Consider the following 21,661-nt stretch of genomic DNA (forward strand, 5'->3'; position numbering starts at 1 on the left):
ATTGCACATTACACTTTTGACAAACTGCAAATTCTGTTTTAACAGCACCTAATGAAGATCTAGAGTTTTCTTTCACATATTTTATAGCAACTGTCTTTATTAACTAGGTTGTTCAAATAAAAATGACACACAATCAGACATTTTCCTAATAAAATATTTACAAAGTTCACCGCATATGATGGCGAGAGAATCCTGTACCTGTACTTTCTTATACTTTACCCTCGCAGCAGCTTTTTGAAAATACTTGAATATAGGTTTTGTATAGATGCTATGCTCGGGGATGCCTCTGTGCTGTCAAACACTGTAACCTTGTCTTTATCTAAAAAAAGGGCCGACCAGTGAGTTCCTTCCATGTAGTGCGGATCTGTGTTAAAGATGAGCATATGGGATCTTTCGGACCCTATTTCACCAGGTAGAGTTTTGTTTGGAAAAGCACCTAAAAAGTATTTCTTAGCGTATTTATGGTGGCTTAAGAAATCCTGAGTCTAAACAGTGTCTATTTTACAATATTTTAAAGATAGTCAAACAATATCTGCCGGGCATGGTTGATCTGAATGATGTTATTGAATACAGAGAATACAACCATGCTCACATTTGTTGCCAAGGGCTGACTAAAACGTATTTCTGCTTTTAGATTTCTTCTTTTGATCCACCTGTAGTGATCACCATCTTCCATGCCAGGAGTCAGTTCAAAAGCGAACAGCGTGCAACCCTTCCCATATCCTTCTCTTGACATGACGACTCTGAAGTCACGCAGGTGCTTCTCAGTTATTGTAACCAAGCCCAGATATTACCAGATAAAATTTGCATCTCTAAAGCTGGGTGTGTACAGTTTTGCAGGAATCTCAGTCCCCTCGCAGAACAATGCCACGTAGTTGATTTTGTAGTTTTTGAAACTGAAAGGGTTTGAGGTACAGAGAACGCTAAAAGCTGTGTTGTCAAGAACACCTATGCTAATAAGTTTCAATAGTTGCCCTACTATACATTTTGGTGCTGGGCTAATCTGGTACTGGCTGGGATGCTGAATATCTTCAGAGTTACTCTTTCAACAGCATACTTGGCATTCAATAGCTGTAAAGCTTCGGCAAGAGCCAGTCTGACATTTGGGGACACTTTCACCCTCTTTACAAACAAACTAGTGGACAATATGACAAGTTTATACTGTTCCCATCCCCACTGATGAGACAGAACAATTCCTTGCTGCTGTTAAGTTTTAACTTAAGATCATTATCATAGATGAGCAGTTTATCTTGGAAGAAAAGCTATGAATGTGTATGCCCGAGGAGGTCAAACTGTCTACTGCCGGCTGCAAAGCTAGCTCTTTTTACAAAACCATGATTGTCACCTTCCAGCTCCTTGTCTTCAAAATGTGCATAAGTGTCTGTGAAGAGCCCTGCTGAAGGCAGTGGGCCCAGGGCATCACAGTTGTAATTTAGAATACTCTTGATGTATGCTCCATAGTCATACATGTTATCTCTTTGCTTGACGAGTCAATCGCTGAGGGTAATGTCCACCTGATTAAACATGGTCGCGATGGCGTAAGCGATCATCGCCACTTTAGCGGTGGCCGGGATATTGGCACTGTCCGCTTTTACGATTTTACAAAAAAGATGCAGCAGAGTATTGTTGAGATCTAGATACATATCTGTAGATCCTGACACAAAGAACTCCAACAGTGTCAAAGAGAGGTGATACTTCTATGAAAAAACTATTTTCGATACTGGTCTGAGTGGGATTTAGAGAAAACTAGTCTAATTCTGATTTGGTGCATTCTCCAGATGTGCAATGTACGAAGGCCATGTTTCAAGTTGGTACATTAAAAAAAATATTTATGCTAGCAGGTGTTCTCTTGTTATTCGAACCTCTCTTCTGCCTTACAGATTTTCTTTTGTGCTAGCTTTTTGAAGAGCACCTTCTTTTTTATACGGAGCCGTCAGACCCCTATGCCTTGAAGACCTTTGCTTCCTTTTAATACTTGTGCTTGGCCTGTACACAAGTCACTCGCCTTCTTGGGTTTGTTGTTTAATGCATTTGGTGACAGCAGAAGTCACAGATCCCACCACATCCTGGGCAATGTTCAAGGCTGCTGCTTTAGTGTGAGGTTTTGCAATTTCATAGCCTCTTCTCAAGAAAGGCATAGCTCTTCTAAAACAACTATAAAAAAAACCTCAAAGTCCTTCCCCGTACATAACAAGGGACCCTTAAAAAAACTGTGGCCCTTCAAATCTGGCCTGGTGTCTGTAATCAGCCTTGTAAAGTCCGGGTTGCCATATGTTTTCATGATCACCATGAACTGATCATCCACGAGGATGACCGAAATAGTGTCAAATGTTTTTTTAGAAATTGCTATATAGTCAGGTTTGATATGTTGAATATTATTCACCATGTTATTTCCCCCACCCAACTGGACCTATTTTAACAATGGTGAATAACTATCCCCAATCCTCAGCAGCTCTACTATGTCGCTCTATATTTAGAGAATTGAACCCTTCATTAACATCGGGGCATATTGTGTCAGCCTCTACCTAGCTTTTTATATGTTGAACTGTGCCTAAAACCCTTCTTAATTTACCCATACAGCTAAACTCTGTATGGCAATTTGGAGTTTTAAGAAATACCTTTCTTCTAACTTTATCTAATACTAGTTGAATATTCGAATATGTTTTGATGCTGGCTATGGATTTGTTGATGGCCTCATCAACCACTGTGATGCTGGAGTGAAGCCTGTGTGGATGCTCATGGGTCTTGATCATGTACATTTGTCCTCAGGCATTGTAATATATTCCAAGTCCTTGGGTTTTGGATTTCGATTAGGGCTACCCAGTCCACTTTTAGGTCCACAGGTTTAGCCAGTTTCATGGTATAATTAGAAATTCTATTTTAGAGAAGCATGTCCTTTGAGTCATTGGATGGCAAGGTAATATAAAATTATGCTCCTCCATATTTCAGCCTTCAAACCCTGTATTGAGCTGGCCGCATCCAACTGTTAAATTTCTCGGGTCACCCCCTCCATTTGACAAAGGCCTGACTATTAGCTCTGCTACCTTTCCGTTTCAGAACCTTCTCAACCCTGTTCAACCAGTGTGGATCATCCAGTACCTTCTGTAACTCTTTGTTATAAAAGGCACCCGACACTGATTCACCGTCGTAGTCTTTTAATCTGTAAATATATATAAATACCTTCTATAAACTCCACACTCTCCAAAATAAATATTTAATCGCTAAAATTTTGTGGGTAGCCCTTAGTAAAGACCCCCTTCAACTTTGAAATGCTAACATGATCACCTTCTTTTAAAAGAGGCTTCTTTACCTTGGCAGCGAAACACCTCCTGTATGCTGTTCTCCACACCGCTAAGGAATTATCGGACGTCACCTCCACTGGAGACAACTGGTGTTATAAGCATCTATAAACGCTTGTAGAACGTCCATATATCCGTAGGTGTTGTAGGCTGTGAAATAAGCAGCTTTTACCACTGTGTGAGTTACAAACTGATGAACAGCGTGCTGTTTCAATAATTTCTGATAAATTGTTTTAAAACTATTTTCCAGCATCTATATGCAGTTTCTAAGTGGTTCAACCTTTCCTGAAGACGGTTTTAAAGGCTGTGGTGACGCAAGAACTACTTTTATTGCTTATTGCTTTGCAAAGGCATACTTGGACAATACATCTATTGCATTTAATATATATCGAGGTCTGTTACTATGCTTAGCAAGATCTTGAAGACTGATTATGTCAACCTGCCACTGATAATCTAGCGGTGCATTAACGATCGTCGGTCTCCTTTTAAAACGCCTCCTGCCTGGCTTGTGGAGTGAACATGCACTCTCCCCAGATAACCAGTTCTTCACCTGCACTCTGATTACCGGCTCATTTTCAACTATAGCCCTTCTAAACAGAGCTTCAACCCTTCCAAAGCTTCCGACCCAGCTTGTATCATAATAAATCTTCCTTAATCTGGCACCCAACATCTTATATCAGCCCCAGTATCCCATGTAATGAAAGACGTTGGTTTTGTGAAAGGGCATTTTATTAAAAATAAAGAATGTTAGCAACATGTAAACAGGGTATACTTTACAGTTTCATGGTACACATCTCATTGTTGTTGAGCAGTTCGCTGAATCCTCAGTACGTATACATAATATTACACATGCTACATACATTATTAGGAGCCTGGCAGATAATTTGCCTCAGTGTCACAAGTTTTGATATTTTTACAGCTATAAACTCAACGGCTCCAGATAGGACTTCCCGAGGACCCATCCTATAACTTTGTACACATAGGATACTGACGGCATTCAAAATATCATACAATTCGCTGTCGTACAATACAAAATCTTTATTTCTGATAAAATCTTTGGTCAGAAGCTCCAAGACTGTTCATCCGTGGTGGTATTGACTCCCTGCTTACAGTATTTGTACACGCTCCAGTATTAATCCGCTGTAGGTAGTCATGCATTGATACACCAGTTGGCTGTGCACATAGGATTGTCACACTGCATCACAGTGAGTGGCTCATCAAGCTTCAGATGGTGCAGAGTTACAGGTTATATTTCAGCTATGCTTTCTTTAAGTAAAAGATATATCAATCTGGTAATACATATGTATAATGGACGTAACTCAGAAGCATCTTGCCATTAACATTCTGATGCTTGTCCGAAAAGTGAGTAAGTATGTAGCGGTAAACAATACATTAATGGTTCAATACCGAGGGGTCTCATTATTTTTAAAACAGTTTTTGTGGGGTTTTAAGAGCTGATTCATTTATTTTTTAAATACATTTCGCACATACCTCTTTATATTACCCTTTCTGTCATCCCTCTAACAAAATACGTACACAAACCTTGCATATGACAGAGTTTTGAGCTTGGCTTGCTCAGGCATCATATCTCTTTGAGCGTGGTCGACACAACCTTAATCATTTCAGGGTGGATTTCTTTCTTTTCCTCAGACAAACCATACACCAACTTTAACAGTTTATATACTTTGTTCGAGTCTAGCAAGCTACATATATGACAGATTATTCTTGAAGTGTATGAGTCGTATAGAGAATCGTGAGCCTCCTGCTGTGGATCATTAATTTTATGGCCATAACAAAGATTATAATGATCACGTTTGACACACTCACTCACAACTATCGATGCAAAATCTTTAACAGGCCATTTGGTGTTGTAGGGTGTGCCTGGAACTTCCTTTTCAAAATCTGCCAGTTATAGGTACAAACACATTTCTTATGCGCATCCTTTTGCTGGATTGAATCACTTTTAGTCTGTTTTGAACAGCATAAGCAATAAAAACGCATGGTGTTAACCTTTGGCAGCATCCCCGCTAACATGGCTCTTTTTGCTGATGCTTTCTACGGTTCAAAAAAGAAAAAAAGAAAGACAGACTATTACTTAAAAATAAAATATAGCAATAGATACAGTATGAGTAAGTGTCTAACAAATTTGACTAACCTCATCATTTTCATGAGACTCGTCTGCAGCTCTGAAATCTTGAGAGTCGCTGAGGTCCATTGAGGCATAACTGGCATCGGAGTTTGCAATAAGCTGTTGCACAACAATAGCCTCCAGAGCTGAATCCTCCGGAAACCCAATTTCTTCATAGACTGGTGACTTAGGAGCTTTTATAGATTCTTCACCAACTTCCATGTTGATGAAATTGTTTCTAACATTTGCTTCGTTACTCGAGGATTCGCTGCAGCTGCTGGAGCCCTTAATACAGAACATCAGTTGCAGCAAATCCTTGAGGCTCAGCGTTTCCAACTGTTGGCAGAGCTCCTCGTCAAAACCGAAAATGTGGTGACCACCCTCTTTAAGGTCACTTTGCTGTGCATTCTGCTCCATTGCCGCTGGTGTCAGGCTACAAAAATATCTATCAATAGTTTTGCAAACCACCTTCAGAGGGTGTCTTTTTGATGAGTTGGCTGTATCTCTTCATAATGACAGAGCGACCTCTTTCTGGAGGGCTGCTCCTGGGTTTGGCATAGGCTGCTGAGGGCTCCTTATATGTATACTAAGCATCAAAAAGGGGGCGCACTCCTCTAGATCACATCATGGTCACCTGATCTCTAGGGACTCTGGTTCGTTGAGGCCTGCAGCAATGCCCTAACCACATTTTAGGAACATGAGCACGTAACTAGCAAATGACCAGGGTGATGTCACAACACACGTGACCCAATATGGTCACATCCCCCCCCAGAAGTGACGTTACTGCCAGGTAGGGCCCCCAGGAGCCCCGAAGTCCCGGTAACAGAAGTATTGTCACTTCCTTGGGGAAACACGTGACCATGTGGTGTCAATTGTCACTTTTTGCTTGATGTGAAAGGTGTTCCTCATTACTACTCCCTCGCTATGTGAGTTATCTCCCATGGCAGGGAGACATTATTACTGCTTTATTGTCCTTTACCACCAGGGTTAGCCTGGGAGGGACAGAGAGTAAAATAAATGGCAATATGTCTATCCAGCCTGATTGGGAGACAATATAATTGAATCAAATGTTGTATGCTCCACCCTAAGAACGAGGCTTGAAGAGCATAGCATATTGGGTCAATGTGACATCTCTCGCCCTCTCTGTCGGCAGCTAAGAAAACTCCACAGTCTAGCTTTGATCGGGCAGCAACCTGTGTTTCCACATGCCATGGACGTACATGTTGCTTTCCATGGACACAGCCTTCTGCACCACGAATAGCATCAGACTCTTGTAAATGTTTATCCTGACTCACACAAACTATATAAACTCTAAGAGAAAGACGACCTATTGTAGTTTATATCATGGTGCTGAATTTTACTGATAATATATTTAGCAGACAGTTATTTGAGCAGTAAGGCAGCAAAATGTCGTACATAAACACCATTATGAGGTAATTTCTCTTTTGATATGACTTTTTCAATTCCTCTCTTGAACAAGGGTATGAAGGGGCTTTCCGCTGGTTGCAAAGAATATTATTGCTGATCTAGTTGTATTTGTTGGCTGCTTTGTTCTTAAATTGCATCATTCCAAACATAATAAGGGTCTCTTACTTTCCATAAAAATACCATACCATTCTGGATGAAATGGGGAATATAATTTTCTACTTATCCTTTCATAGCTGCATTCTGTAAAAATAAAAAACGCAAAGTGAAAAGCCTGACTTGTTTCGGTGGCCTTAATGTAACATAAATAAATGGGCAATGGAGCCACATCAACTCCCTGAAGCAGCAGAGAGGCAGTGTGAAAAATCTCATGATGCCAGTGCTTATAATTTACTATTTGCTGCTAAACGGAATACTTGGGTTTGTTCCAGTGATCTCGTTTTGGTAACTTCCAAGGGCATTTTAATCGTGGTGGCATCTTAGACACTTACTTTGTGAAACTAATGCGCCTTGTGGTGGTTTGGGAGCTCTCATACTTTCTAATCAGTGAATTGAATTAATTTAAATTGAATTTAAAAAGACTCATAATTAACTTTTTTTAACAAACGTACTCATCCTAAAAGATACATATTTATTTTTGAAAAAGACGTGCTCAGGTATTACTCACTACACTGAAAGGACCAATAGTTCCTGAAACTTTCTTTGTTTGTCTTCTCTGGTGTAGAGTCCTGGGAGGCAAGTGAACGGCCACCACTTGTACTGAATGCTGCGGTGAGCGCTGAAGTTACGTTCCCTGTTCAGATCCCAGATGACTTCGAGAGTGGACATACTGTGTGGTATTTCAACGACAGCGTGTTGGCTACTTTTTCACAACCGAATTGCGTTATCGACGGAAGCAAACAATTCAAAAGAAGAGTATCTATAAACGGTCAAAACCGCTCTTTACAGATTTTGGACCTGAGAACAGAAGACAGTGGAGAATATGAAGTTTTCATACGCTTGATGCCATACCCATGGTTGTCAAACCGGATAAAGTACATCCTCCGTATATTCAGTAAGTCTTTATCAACCTTTGCCATGATTGGTTACATAGGACAACAAGCATTTGCAATGCAATAGGTCTTGCATTATTAAAGTTTGAGCTATTGGCATTTCTAATAATAATGCAACACCAATGTCTTTTACCCCTTGTTGACCCCCGCATACAGACATACATAGAAACTGCACTACAAACAGACGCACATGCTGAGAAACACACGCATCCAGTGAGACAGACACACTAAAACATAGGGGTACACGGGTGCACCAAAGCACGTGATCACACACGCAGGCACTCTGAGTCACTGGCACACTGAAGCTTTGGGTCTGGCAGACTAGCCAACACACCAGACACTGTCACACTAAGTAGAGGCACACACATGCTGAGAGGGATGTTTTAATTATCAAGTTCAAGGTGCTCACTGTAAAAGTCAAGAGGAGTGGAAGACTGACGTGACGTTATGTAAACAAAAAATATTATGCAGTGAACCAAAGGATAAAATTATATAGATTTTTAAACCCTATAGCGTACACGCAACACAGCCAGTCCGACCCTGCACGCAACACAAACACTGAAAGGACAATCACCAAGAAACCACAATGCACGGACAGCGGAGTGCGGGCGGGGGTAGGGTGGTGCGAAATGTACGGACAGCTGAGTGCGGGCGGGGGGGAGAACCAGGAGAGGTGGCAGAAAGCAGGTGAGACCAGCAGCCACTATTCCACTGAGGCCTCTCGAGACATCAGCAAGGCCGCAGAGTAAGGGTGAAGCAACCACTTTGGGTAGCCACTGTTGTGACATCACAGTGTGGTGGTGGGCCTCAGCAAGGCCTACCAGTGCAAGGGACTCGCCCTTCTCTGCACAAAGTCCTCAGACCAATAGGAAGAAGTTGGCACAGAAACTGGAATAGAAAAGACAGAGTTTATTAAACCTCATGAGGTGGAACTACATTCACACAGCACCCTTCGGTAATGCATGAAGTAGCACACTAAATGGAAGGAGCGTGGTCCTTTTATACCCACACAGGGGCTCAAAAGAAGGCGGTACAAGTACAAATGCTGGTTTTCGGTACATATAAGGTCATTCAGAAAATGCAGGGTCGACAAGTAGAAGGAGCTAACAGTGGCTAATTTTTAGTAAACACATCCTGACAGATATGGATTGACAAGAGCTGCAAGCTCAACTGAGCATGTGCGGAGCAGGGAAGGCTAAATATATCTCGTTTCTAGACAGATTTCAAGAGCAGAGAACAGCAAGGTAGGACAGAGCACATGGTGAGCACATGGTAGCACATGGCAAACAAAATGGCTGACCGAAATACAAAATGGATTCCACAAAACGGACAAGATAATCTCTAAATACAGGATGGCTTCTGCTAACGATGACCCCGTCACTACTAAATTACAACAGACGACCCTTTCAGCGTTAGCTGAAGACATTAGTTTATTTGGGGTAATCTAGATATGCATCCTGTACATCTTTTAGCATTATTTCGGCCACCTCTTTATTCAACATTTGTTGGGCCTTTGTTTCTGCAACATTCCTTTTGGCAGGAATACAAGCAGAGATGCAAATGGAGCAAAGCATTGGACCACATTGGATACATACACAGCATGTAAAAAGTATCGTAATCATTAAACACAGGATAGTCAGTAGCTTCCAGCCCCAAGCAGAAACAAGAGTCCAAAACCATCCAGCAAAAGTCCAAGTACCAGTCTCTGGATGAATTTCTGCAGCAATCTTATGAAGTTTAGAGATTGCATCATATACTGAAGGTGAGTGATCCGGAATGAAAACACAACAGCTGCTGCCAATGGTGCAGCATGCACCACCTCGATCAGCCAGAATCACATCAAGCACCATTCGGTTCTGAGAGCTACAATTATTGCAATTTGCAGTTCCTCTGTAATGTTCCCAAGTGCCATAGCTGTCTGATTGGTAACAGCTTCCACAACTCTAGACAATCGTCTTCTTTTCCTACTGTTTAATGCAGCACCCACAAAGAAGAACAAACCTAAATTAAAATCAACATATTGTTGCAGAGTAGTGTCAGTTTGGTCTACTTCATCAGCACTTATTGTCCTTTTGTATCTATTTCTAGAGATATCATCGAACAATTTAAGGTCCCGGTGATATGATGCAGGTGCCAGAAGCGCAGGGGGCAATAAAAAGGACACATAGCACACACCTGACCACCCAGCAGGTTGTTGATAATATCCGTGGCTACCACAGATACAATAGGTATTATGTGAGGCTATAAAGCTACTGTTATTAACACCTTCAATAGTCAGAATTACAGTACATTCACTGTTCCCCTTTGGAATTCTCCGAATACTGCTTATACATAGATCTGCTTTGGCTCTGGTAACGGAAATCACAAATTGTTCATTGCTGGCAAAAGTTCTCATATTTGTGAAAACATATGGTGTTGAAATATTGTACGGTTGATACTCTTCCCATTCCCATTTGGTCCCTTTGGCTTGAGGATAACCATCCTTATCTTGGTAGCATACTTTATTAAGGCGAAAAAGAAGCCCGCCTACTGTACGTCTTCCAGATGCAAACAAAAGCGCATACCAAGCTTGACATGAACCATTATGGGAAAACGGCAGAGGAATAAAAGGTGTTCCTCCTTTCTTTTGATGTGCAGGTATCATTCCACACACCCAACAGTTGGTAGTATTTGTGGCATTGTGAGTATGATGCAACATCTGGATAAAGGTATTATTTAAGTAGGATTGTCGATGCTTCTGCTCATGGTAGGGAAGCGTAAAGTAGTGGTGTTCAACTGGTACTGGAGTAGTGGCAACGAAAAGCTGTCGAGCAGGGGCCACCTTCTCAATGAACTACATAATTGCTGCCATAACCACCATAGCAACAACAAACCCTACAACACAAATGATCTTTTGCTATTCATTTTAGCAACAGTTGATCTTTCTGCAAACACGTTGAAACAATTGTTGGAGCTCTTCTCCCTGGGCAGTCGATGATTTCTTCACCGAGGGTCAAGATGGGTGTCACTACACTATGCAAGACTGATCCCCCCACTTGCCATATCGGTGTTCCGTTTCACTATCCCAGGGCGGTAGCTCAACCAGTCTATTTCGACGAGGCAGGCTCTTTCCGTGGTCTCAGTTGGTATCGGGATACTCCAGCGATCGTGTGGTCCGGGAAGACTTCTTCAGATTCGTCAGGTGGGATGGCTTGGGTTTTCTCCGTATCCTGGATCTCTCGATGATCCGTCATCACCGCAGGTTCCACCAAGGCAGGCAACACACGTTTGCAGTGTGTACTATGGACCCAGTTCTTACGGTTCGTCACTCGAACTGCTGTCCTCGTGGCCAGAAGCACTTGCTTGGGTCCTCGCTACTTTGGCTCCAAGCTGTTCGACCTCTCGAAGACTTTGACCATAATGTGGTCGCCGGGTCGGAGATCGTGGGCCTCACCTGTAGATCCGTCAGGAAGAGCTTCTCGAACCTGTTGATGAATAGAGATCAAACTGTCAGTTAACTGTGCCAAATAATCATTCATCAGAACACAAGGTACATCATGTATGAGGCGTGGCTTAGGAACTCCCTAAATGTTCATTGGTCTCCCAAATACCACCTCATAGGGCGTAAGGCCAGATCGTGAGTGTGGCACTGATCTAATAGACAACAATGCCAAGGGTAACGCGTCTGGCCATTTCAAGGATGTGGAAGCCAGTATTTTCGCTAATTTCAACTTCAGAGTAGCATTATACCTTTCCACTAGCCCTGCTGATTGTGGATGAAAGACTGCATGGAATTTCTGCTTGATCCCTAATCCTTTCAGGACATGCTCAACAACTTGCCCAATAAAATGAGGTCCGTTGTCACTCCACAAAAGTTTACAAACACTATATCTAGGGAAAAACTCTTTTCGAAGCACCTTCGCTGTAGTGAGAGCTGTATTATACTTTGTAGGGTATGCCTCTATCCATTTACTGAAGGCACATACCACCACTAGAACATACTTTAGATTGTTGCAGCGTTCAAGTTGGATGTAATCCATCTGCAAAACTTCAAAAGGTGCAGTTGGTGTTGCGAACCCTCCTGTAGGAGTTTGTGTCCCTTTTCCAGGATTATACTGCCAACAGATCAAACAGGACTGTACCACTCTTTTAGCTGTGCTGGCAATTTCAGGATGCTCCCATGCTTGCGTAAGCAATTTAGTTATTGCTAGAGCCACAACATGTGCCAGCCCATGTGCCATTTGAACCATAGGTTTTAAAGAGGCTGCAGGCAATTTCCATTTATTCATTTCTTTGTTACGCCAACAGCCCTCATCATCTAACATTCCTTCTTTAGACCATTGCTCAAGCTCTTCCACAGAGGCAGATCTCTGTATATTCAATACTTCCTCTCTAGCGTCATGCCAATGCTCAACTTGAGACTTCACTACGTACATGGAAGTAGTGCTTCGCTGCTTCGCAGTCTCACGAGCTACGCGATCTGCAAAGGCATTGCGGTTTCCTATTTTGTCAATGATTTTCTTGTGTGCGCTACACTTCATAATAGCAACTTTCTTTGGGTATGTAAGTGCAGTCAAGAGATTATGTACTAATTCTCCGTGCATTATCTGCATCCCGTGGGATGTAAGAAAGCTTCTTTCCATCCAGAGTAGGCCAAAATCATGAACCACTCCAAAAGCATAGCGGCTATCCCTGTAAATGTTCACACACAAGTCAGTGCTAAGTTCACACGCTCATGTCAAAGCTATTAGTTCAGCTGCTTGAGCCGACTTCTGAGGTATGCGAGCTGTTTCCACTACTGTCTCAAGCGTGGTGATTGCATAAGCATCTGAAGTCGTGCCATCTGGTAACTTCAAACAGGACCCATCAACCCACAGTTCCCCATCTACATCTGGAAGGGGAGTATCTTGCAAATCGATGCAACCCTTTGTCTGTTCCTCAGTAAGGAATATACAATCGTGAGGCTCCTTTGACTGAGATGGAGTCTCAGGATATGGCAATAAAGTGGCTGGGTTCAGTGTCGCACACCTCTTCAAGGTAATATGAGGTGCTAACAATGTCAATTTGTATCCTGTCAGACGAGCACTAGTTAAGTGTTGTGTCTTAGTCTGATTCAAAAGGGCATCTACTGCATGGGCTAATAGCACCAACAGTTTGTGTGACAAAACTATCCCTTCACTCTGACGTATGGACACAGCTGTCGCTGCAACTGAACGGAAGCATCCAGGCAACGCATGAGCAACAGGATCAAGCACTGCTGAAAAATATGCACAGGGGCGCTGCTTATCGCCGAGTGTCTGCACTAAAACTGATAATGCGCATCCATCTTTCTCATGTACATAGAGTGTAAAAGGCTTCGTATAATCTGGAGTACCTAACGCTGGTGCTGAACAAAGCACTTGTTGTAACTGTCGGAAAGCATTCTCACATTCATCTGTCCATGAAGGGGCACTGGAGTGTCTTTCGTCAAAAGTGCTAGCAGGGGTTTAACAATATGTGAGAAACCTAATATCCATTGCCTACAAAAAGAAGTAAGACCAATGAATGCACGGGCATCTTTCTGAGTAGAGGGTACTGGTGTGTCTAAAATTGCTTGAATGCGATCTGATGTAAGTGCACGGCCCTCCTTAGACAGAAGGTGACCTAAATAGGTTACCTTCGGTCCACAATATTGCAATTTCTTCCATGACACTTTGATGTGAAGCAAGAAAAGAAAGCAAGGACAAAGTAAATTTTTCACACTGTTCAGGGGTATCGGCTGCCAACAAGATGTCATCGACATATTGTATGAGAGCCACACCTTCAGGCAAAATGAAAGAATCAAGTTGTCTTTTCAATGCTTGACTGTAAATAATAGGACTCTCAGTATAGCCTTGAGGAACTCTACAAAATCTATACGATTGATTATTCAAAGTGAAACCGAACAAATATCGGCTATCAGGATGAACAGGGATCGAAAAGAAAGCGTTCTTCAAGTCTATCACAGAAAATGTAGTTGCTGTCGGAGGAACCAAAGTAAGAAGTGTTGTTATGTCAGAAACCACACGGTATTGTGGTACTACAATCTTATTCACTTCTCGCAAGTCAATAATGAATCGGTAAATCCTAGTGTCAGTATCTTTTTTCAGAATAGGAAGAATCGGACTGTTACAAACATTGTACGGAACTTCCTCAACCACCCCCACTTCAATGAGATCATGAACAATACGTATGAGTGCTTCTTCGCCTTCCTGTGAAATTTTGTATTGAGGTTAAATGTAGCAGCACAGCGCCCTCCTTAACACTAATATGTACTGGTGGAATAACCATTTGCCCTACATCAGTATCTGAAGTAGCCCACAAAGTACTAGGGAGTGAGGCTAATGCAATATCCTCTTTAACAAGACAAGCTCTCTCCACCACAGGATGGTTGTCATTCAAGATAACACGTACACCTTCTGGAGAACATCGTATCGTAGCCCTGAAATACTTGAGCATATCAAGACCCACAATATTGTCTGGTGTTCGGGGAAAGCAAAAACGGACATGGAGCAGTAAATTTATCAACATGGAATGCAAGTGGTTGTGGCAGTTGGCTAAGGGAAGGTGTTCCATCGAAACCTATTGATGTAATGGTTAAGCCAGACAGGGGAGCCCTTGGAACCAATTGTTTAGACAAGGCGCTACGAGTAGCTCCTGTATCAACCAGAAACTGATCAGTAGAACCCAAAACATGTGCTGTAACATAGGGACCCCTCTGATCTACTGGAACTTCAACTGATTCCTTACCCCATCCTAGGCAATCCTATGCATAAGCAGAATCTTGAAAATCAGGCGGCACATAGTCGGACATTTGATATTGGTTCCTTTTATCAAAAGTGTTAAACCCATCCTGCCCACGTGTATTAGCATCAAATCTAGCACGATCAATTGTGCTTCCTCTATGCCCTGAATATCCTGAACGACTTCTCATTTGTCTCCGACCACGTGAACACTGCTGAGCACGCAGCACTGGACAATCAGAAATCCATTGTCCAAATTTCTTGCAGTACGCACACTGGTCAACAGACAAATTCGAATGAGTATAGGAAGGAAAGGACGAACCATAAGATCCACCTCCACCTCTATCATTACCTCGATCATTTCCTCTAGAAGGCGGACCATAAGCCTGAGCCAACATAACCTTCGTTTTTAATTCTTTTGTCTTCTTATCCTCATTACCCTGGCGTTCATATTACTGAGTCATAGTCAAGAGAGAAATCGGAGAAGAGGTAGTCCATGAGCTCTCACTAGCTTTTAGGCGACTAGCTATTCCTGGCAACTAATATTGACTAGTCTTTCAAACAAAAGCCGCAGTAAGTGTTACTAAACTACCTTACCAATCAAAGGCATTAAAACCCAACAGCAAGTGCCGCAGAATGTCTCTTACCAATCAAATGGTGTCCAGGTTCCAACTGCCAAGTTCTCAAATGGACCAAATGGTCACTGCACGGCGAATCAACAGAAGAGATCTCAGTCGAGGACCGGCGCCACCTGGATGGTCAGATCAGAAAGAAAGGAAAAAAGCCGTGGGTGCAAAGACTCGGGTCTCCTCAGGCAGCGATCGCGTCCAAAGCGAGATTCCAATCCTTCGTCTCGACCAGTCCTTCGGGCATCCGAGTCGCCGATGAGCCCCGCGTTGGAAGCACCAATTTGTGGTGGTGAGCCTCAGCAAGGACTACCAGTGCAAGGGATTCACCCTTCTCTGCACAGAGTCCTCAGATCAATAGGAAGAAGTTGTCACAGAAACTGGAATAGAAAAGACAGAGTTTATTAAACCTCATGAGGTGGAACTACATTCACAAAGCACCCTTCGGTAATGCATGAAGTAGCACACTGAATGGAAGGAGCGTGGTCCTTTTATACCCACACAGGGGCTCAAAAGAAGGCGGTACAAGTACAAATGCTGGTTTTAGGTACATATAAGGTCATACAGAAAATGCAGGGTCGACAAGTAGAAGGAGCTAACAGTGGCTAGTTTCTAGTAAACACATCCTGACAGATATGGATTGACAACAGCTGCAAGCTCAACTGAGCATGTGCGGAGCAGGGAAGGCTAAATATATCTCGTCTCTAGGCAGATTTCAAGAGCAGAAAACAGCAAGGTACGACAGAGCACATTTTTTATTTTTATAGTAGCACATGGCAAACAAAATGGCTGACAGAAATACAAAATGGATTCCACAGAACGGACAAGATAGTCTCTAAATACAGGATGGCTTCTGCTAATGCGGACCCCGTTACTACTAAATTACAACAACAGCAGTGAATAACCAGATTTCAATTCTGCTATTCGCGATAAAGTTTTTTTTATGGAAGTCATATACAACAGAGGAGAAACGGATAGATCCCTACATCAGATGGGATGTGTGAAGTTAGCAAGTAGACCACCCAAGAGGGGAGTGCAGGTATAATTCTGAAAGAACAATAGAAGAACACAAAAATGGTCGATTAAAAATATATTTGGAAGCCAATATTTTGTAAAGCAGTGCTGAGAGGTCAGCGATGCGCAACAGAACTGATGAACTAATTAGAACAAGGCGTTTGTGAGTCATATATAACAAGACCCAAAAAAATAGAAAATACTGCACCCCCAAGGGTCTAACATGCAAACACTTTTGAAGGAGCGCAACATCGTGGCGAGCTGTAAAACAAACCATTCGGCTCCCCTGCAGACAAACCGCAGAGGGTAACCCATGACATACCGGTCACGCTGCTTCATTTGAAGAGATCATAACATCCTTCCCCCTCCTACGATAAACACCACTGTGTAGGACCAACCCTCACCAAACAAAGCCCACCACTCATGGTTACTGATGCCAGGGAAAATATGAATGTCCTGTAACCCCGACCTCACCTATCCGTCTGTTCATCGGAGGATATGGCCTACCGACTGGAACGGTCGAACTGGAAGCTGGGGAACCGGGTTTGACTCTCGGCATGGGCGCTCAACATTCTGTGTAAATCAGTTAATCTCCCTTGCCTAATGTAATGAATGTGTCTGTTTGTGATACATTGCAACTGGTGCTTATGTAAAGGGGTCTGATACCTTCGGGTCGAGTTCCCGCTAGATAAAAGTCCGGGAAAAAAAGTGGCACGAGGCAGGATTGAAGAACACTGCACTGTTACGCAGAGCAGCACATGTGCTGCCCAAGCTTGAACTCAAGAAAGTGCATTGGAATATTAAATGTAAAGCGATGTACCAACTGAAGCAACGCCCTATTTGAACAAGCATTGCAGGGGGTGACGAGTGCAGTAACGGTGGTGGGCGGTGCTGGGAGGAGACATGACAGGCACTGTGGAAGAAAGTGGACAAAGGCGATAGGCGCCACAGTGTATCCCATGCACAGCTGAGGTTGTAAAGTAAGTACATCATAAAAAAACAATGAAATTAATTGGGACAAACACAGTTAACATCTGAGTTCGGTTTCTAGGTCAAAAGTGTAAAACTTCTCAAATTTGCTATAACTCATGGCATCTGCCATGCAGAAAACACCTATTTGCAAGCGAAACAGAGACACAGAAACAGCTAACGGGAGAACAACTTGTGGGCGTGCTGGGCACTCAGCTCAAAGCCAGAAGTAGCTTAGACATTCAGCATGTGCTGTGGCCCTTGTGGTTAAGACATTTAAAGTTGGGTGACTGATAAATTGAGTGAATACACCGAAAGCTTCTGCTGAAGCAGTGACTGCTACTGCAGGAGGATATCCAACAGCACAGGGGTTGTGCCAGGTAATTTCAATGGCAGTGGGTATGTGCAAAGAAGGGACAGTACAGGATAATAACTGTGCAAGTTTTCAAGCCAGTAATGTACATTAATGTTGACAGCCTTAAGAGAAGCGGGCAGTGGGAACTGGGTAATAGTGCTGTGGAGACAGTGTGACTGCAGCCCTGGGTGTGAAAGACGGCTTGGCAGCAAGGCCACCTCTGAACGCGCTGCAGTGATGGATTGGCAACAGTTTCCATTGGCGGCCGGACAGCACCTCTCTCGAGACTGCACCAATAGGCATGCTTCTGCACCGTGACGTCAGACCTCGCTCCTGGATATGCAAAGGAAGCCAAATAAATGAAATGCATATTCTAATTAGTCCCACTGGAGGCTGCCGGTAGCTGCTCCAGACCACGGTAAGCGGCAGTGACCCTGTTTTATGAAATGCTGACACTTTCTCTGGCTAGTCTGTTCTTGCTTAACATGCGAACGCCTTCAAATATTTCAAATTACAAAAGTGGCCAAATCACGTCCCTACTAAATACAGAAGCCGCATGGCCCCTAAATGAAATACATTTTTTAAAAACGCGAGTGGTGACACGTGTGGTTTGCACGTGCGTCACAGCAAGTGATACCTTGCCGGGATCAGCTTGCTATAACGCGAATGCGTGTGCGCGCTCTTTTGCGCGTTCTAGCAGGCTGATCACCGCAAAGTAGCATTTCTCACAGCCCCACTAAAAGTCTCGGCTGAGACCATCAAACACATGACCTCTGTACACAAAAAGCAGTGTTGGGCAGACGAACGAACCACCAGCATCAACAAAGCTGACAGCTCCAGCACTTGTAGAGGACTGATCAGTTGATGAACATGAACAGATAGTTTTCGGTATGCATGTGCTTTCCCTTTACAGGCAGGGCTCACCACTGAAGTGATGAAACCCATATTGCAGATAATCAGAAGGTAGGGAGGAGGATAGAGGGTCCATTCATTACCCCAGTAATTGATCCAGGGGCAGTGACAGCACAAGTCGCGGGAACTCCCCTCGTGCTGTCTGGGACCAGAGAGTCCTGTTGCCGCCTGTTGAAGCTAAACTTAATCACTTCAAGAGAAAATTTCCGAATAAACTACATTTGGAACAACATTACTACACAAATTGTGCAAGTAATATTTTTGTTATGTGTTTTTTGTACTGTCCTGACGAATGCTCCGTAGACCCGGCTGGGCGATATGGAGCAGAAACATGTTGACGTTGTAAATACCAAGGTATAAGGAGATTCATTAACTCGACCTCCAGTGATACCGTAACCCCCTCCCTTTTTAATAACTATACTCCACCTTCTCATTAAAATTTTCTATTGGTGCAGTATTTGTTTTTTACAAAAACCTTTTTTTGGGTGCCCCCCCTCCCCCCTTTTTTATCTCTGGACACTGCTACTTAGACCAGAGGTTGCCTCTGGGTGAGGCTTGGCATATAGCACGTCTTTGGAACACTCAATGACAAATGCCTTAACGCGTGTGAGGGGCGGAAGAACGATATACACCGCACGAACAACACCGCGTTTATGAGAGTGTTCCATCTTAACCAATGGTTAAGCAGTATCAAGTGTCCATTCTCTCTGATTACTAGAAACCCATATTGCTACAGAACCGAAGATGCGGTTTGAAATTCCTCAATAAGATTCAGGTGTCGATTTGGGAAATGTTCTGCTTTCATTTGCGCTGTGGGCATATTAGTGTATATCCTACATCGACAACAGCTGCACGATAAAGACAAGCCCACTGTTTTCGTCCTTCTAATTGACTTGTGCAGTACAAATATCAGTATGTCTAGCAATGAACATTAGTGACTTCACATAAGGCTAGATGTATGAAGCTATTTTGCAGTTGTATACGGCCGAATTCACAGAATCGGCCATTTGCTAAATCAAAAAAGGCTTTTTCAAATCTATCATACCAACTTGTGATTCAGTAACATATTAACGAATCACAATTTGGGTTTGCGACTTAATAACAATTCCGGATTATGAAGCGCCTGTGCTTAGGGCATCCCCTTCCAAAAAACAAAATCGTAGTGGTATCTACCAAAGTTTTGCGATCGAAATGCGGTTGCAAATCATTCGTACTTTACCACCAACTCAAACGAAGTTTGTGGTAACCCATTCACAAATGAGAAGTGGTCCCTTCCCTTTTGAGAATGTTATAAAAAATATTTCTCAAGGGTAGGCAGTGGCCACAGGGACCATTGCCTACTCTTAAAAAATAAAAATGAAACATAGCATTTTTTATTTTTAACCCATCCCATTTTCCTTCAAGGAACACGGGCTGCTTTTTGGAAAAAATGATTGCTTTAATTAAAAGCATTCACAGACATGGTGGTCTGCTGACCCCAACAGACCACAATCCCTGTGATGGCATAAAATTTTGGTGGATCACAAATTGCGACCTACCTCATTAATATTTATAATGTAGGACGAATTGTAACCCACTACGAATCAGTAATTTCCAAAACAAGGGCAAGATGTACAACCCTCAGTGTTTGCAAACGCAATTCGCATTTCTTTGCTACCCACAAATTGTGAGTCGCAAACACTGATGTACAACAGTTTCTGAGACACTGTCTGCGATTTCCAAATGGGCAGCAAATGACCTGCCTTATTAATGTTCATGAGGCAAGTCACATATTACGACCCATTAGGAATGGTCGGCACTCACAGGGATGGCTGCCTGCGGGGGTCATCAGACCACTATGTTTGTGACTGCTTTTTCAATAAAGCATTTTTTTTAATGCAGCCCATTTTCCTCCCCCAAAATTTAACTTTTCAGTTTCATTTTTTAAGAGCAAACAGTGGTCCATTTGACCACTGCCTCCTGTTAAAAATCATTTTTGCTGCCAATCACAAAGGAGAAAGTGTCTCCTGGGTACCCCTTCACATTTGCGACTGGCTTACCACCTAATTGAAATTGGTGGTAAATGCAATTGTTTTGCGACCACATTTGTGGTCACAAAACAATCTTACATTGCCTTGCAACTTGCTATTAGGACTCCCCAAACCTTTTTGCAAGTCAAAAGTTACCAACTCGCAACATAGTTTTGGTACATGCAACAATTTTTTTCAGTGGCCCCAAATGGGCCGATTTCCTGTTTGCAACCTCTTAATCAGTTTTACATCGGGCCCCAAATTACCACATTGGCTGCAAAAATACTGGTCACAAATTTCGACCTGTATTTTGCGGCCAGGTGTACGTACATCTAGTCCAATGTGAATTCATCAATGTACCTAGTTAAGAACATACTCTAATAAAAAGTAACAGTGCCTCAGTACTTCCATCAATGGGTCTACTAACAGGTACTGGAGCTTTGCACAGTTCATAAATTCATGAGCCTAGTAGCGTGCATTAATTACTGCGTATGCTTTAATGGGCTGCTTACATAACATCAGAGTTATGGCACACCTAGAGGTGGTGCTGTGATAATGCACAATAATTCTCTCTCTGCTTGTCCACCTGGGGACCTCAGTCAGCTGTTGGGAAGAGTGCCTCATTCAATTTCTCTAACGTGATCAAAATTTCCCTTTTTTTTGCGGCGAGTCCAGAGTCTGTCACATCAGAACCCCTCCCAGGGATGAGTCTTCCTCCCCCGCCCACATGTCTGCGCCCCTTATACCTTTAAATTACACCACTGACAATATGATTTGTGCCTTAAAAGGTCGAAGTTTATTAAAATATAACATGGTTGTACATTTCGCAATTTTATTGGTCATTCATAAACATCCATGTTATTGTATACTTTCATTGTCTTTGTACATTCATTGTCGTAATTTGCTCCCAGACAGTATAGTTTTGCGAGGTGCCCCTTTGTTGGCCAGGCCTCTGTGTCTGCGGTTCCGGGCTTCAACTTGCTACCAGATTTGGTGGTTGTCCGTCAGGACCCGCCCAGGCTGAAAGTGCCATCCTGCTTGCCCTGGACCCTTTGTTAGCCCCTGCTCCTCAGGGCCCCTGCCATGTGGCATCCCAAGGACCCTGTGAGAATCTCATTTACTCTGCCTGTGA

The 21,661-nt window shown here is 42.9% G+C and overlaps 1 protein-coding gene and 1 pseudogene across 2 annotated transcripts in view; one reads left to right on the forward strand and one right to left on the reverse strand.

Moving 5' to 3' along the window:
• LOC147677677 (SLAM family member 5-like) overlaps nucleotides 1–21,661 on the forward strand; it is a 537,398-nt gene that overhangs the window by 246,172 nt on the left and 269,565 nt on the right. For both annotated transcript variants that reach the window (XM_086946484.1, XM_086946483.1), the window contains one exon: nucleotides 7,577–7,906. In XM_086946484.1, coding sequence (XP_086802610.1) covers nucleotides 7,577–7,906 — 330 coding nt within the window. The remainder of the gene's footprint in view (nucleotides 1–7,576; nucleotides 7,907–21,661) is intronic.
• Nucleotides 4,759–7,313, reverse strand: LOC147677678 (uncharacterized; annotated as a pseudogene).

Source organism: Lissotriton vulgaris, chromosome 12 (genome assembly GCF_964263255.1).
Source record: "Lissotriton vulgaris chromosome 12, aLisVul1.2, whole genome shotgun sequence".
Lineage (NCBI taxonomy): Eukaryota > Metazoa > Chordata > Amphibia > Caudata > Salamandridae > Lissotriton > Lissotriton vulgaris.